This window comes from Aplysia californica, unplaced genomic scaffold (assembly GCF_000002075.1).
Source record: "Aplysia californica isolate F4 #8 unplaced genomic scaffold, AplCal3.0 scaffold00001, whole genome shotgun sequence".
Classification (NCBI taxonomy): Eukaryota; Metazoa; Mollusca; class Gastropoda; order Aplysiida; family Aplysiidae; genus Aplysia; species Aplysia californica.
The window spans coordinates 1,875,850-1,877,132 of record NW_004797271.1 but is presented as its reverse complement, the minus strand read 5'-3'; the positions used below and the strand labels follow the sequence as shown (position 1 = coordinate 1,877,132).

Below are 1,283 nucleotides of genomic sequence, written 5' to 3'. Positions count from 1 at the left end.
CCCCCCCAAAAAACCTTTAAAAAACTACTGTCATTACTAACGAATATGTCAGTAATCAGCCATAGCTCCTTGGCTGCTTTAAAGAAAGGCATTCAATACAACGGTCATCATTGCAATGATAGACAGCAGCAAGACTAGAGATAGAAATTGACGAGAAAATGTCAGAGCCAAGATATTGGGAAAAAGCAAGCTCGAAATATTCACTCAACATTTTCGGCATTTTGAATCATGTAAGCCATAATTTGAAAACAATCGGTGAGCGGCAAACTAGGATCTAAGACCTTCAAAGGATAATTATAAGCAAAGCTTTACAACAAGAACCTTATGTGCGTAGATATAACAGCAGAGGTTTGGCAGATGCCGAGAGATGCAATTAGACATTGTATGTTATCAAACATTACGGAAGAAAACATGAATCTCATAACCACCGCGTGCCGTTTCACGCATGTAAACCCACAACCACAATCATGTGATCTTCGCGTCAGTCACAGGCCCCTCTTGATGTTGAATATTTCCAGTCTATTTAGTACGATAACCTAAAGAAAGGCCGTTGAAGTCCAATTGTTCCTCAAAGCCCACTGACAATATCATCCATACCTGTGGAGAAGGTTCCGAGTCCTCGATAATACACAAATCATCCAACTCGCCTCCAGTTTCGAAGTCCGCCATCGTTCATAACAGCAGTGGAGCCAAAAGCTGTATTTCGAATATGTATATTAATATCTAGAAGACGCAATCCCTTCCGACACAGCGTCAAACATGCGAATGCGCTCCTCTTCGCTTCATGTGTTGATACATATTATACGAACTTCGTCCTAATAACACATTCCTCGGAATCATTCACACAAGCGTTGCACCAGACGAGACTTTTGGAAATTGTATGATCGGAAAAAAGAAAAAAAAAAGAAAAATATGTTTGACAACGTGCCTCACCTGAAGACGAGACTTATTAATTCACTTTCTCCCGAACTTCCCCTGAAGCAATCTTATTATAAAAGAAATATGAAAAAGATGTTACAGATAGTTTATGCTTCGAAAAACGTGAACCGATTTTTTGCGATCAGAAGTCTCACACAGGCGATAAATAGGTTTAGAGGCTTACATGTCAGGCTTGACAAAACGGGCTGAGGACCCGGGATTGTGGGGAAGAAAAGAGCCGTTCAGCTGAGAGGCGTTAATGGTCACACACCTATGAGTCCCGTAAAAGCTAAGAAGTGCTTTAGATTCCTTCCAAAGGGGCCTCTCCCACGCTAACCGAGGCGGCCATGGGGGAAGGGTAGGGT

General features: G+C 41.9%; 1 protein-coding gene across 1 annotated transcript in view; it reads right to left on the bottom strand.

Annotated features, from left to right (window-relative positions):
* The window catches only part of LOC101857754, a 23,694-nt gene extending 22,863 nt beyond the window's left edge, over nt 1–831 (bottom strand). Inside the window, exon 1 of the mRNA XM_005088824.3 lies at nt 598–831. Coding sequence (XP_005088881.1) covers nt 598–669 — 72 coding nt within the window. The 5' untranslated portion in view covers nt 670–831. The remainder of the gene's footprint in view (nt 1–597) is intronic.
* Between the last annotated feature and the right edge of the window lie 452 nt (nt 832–1,283).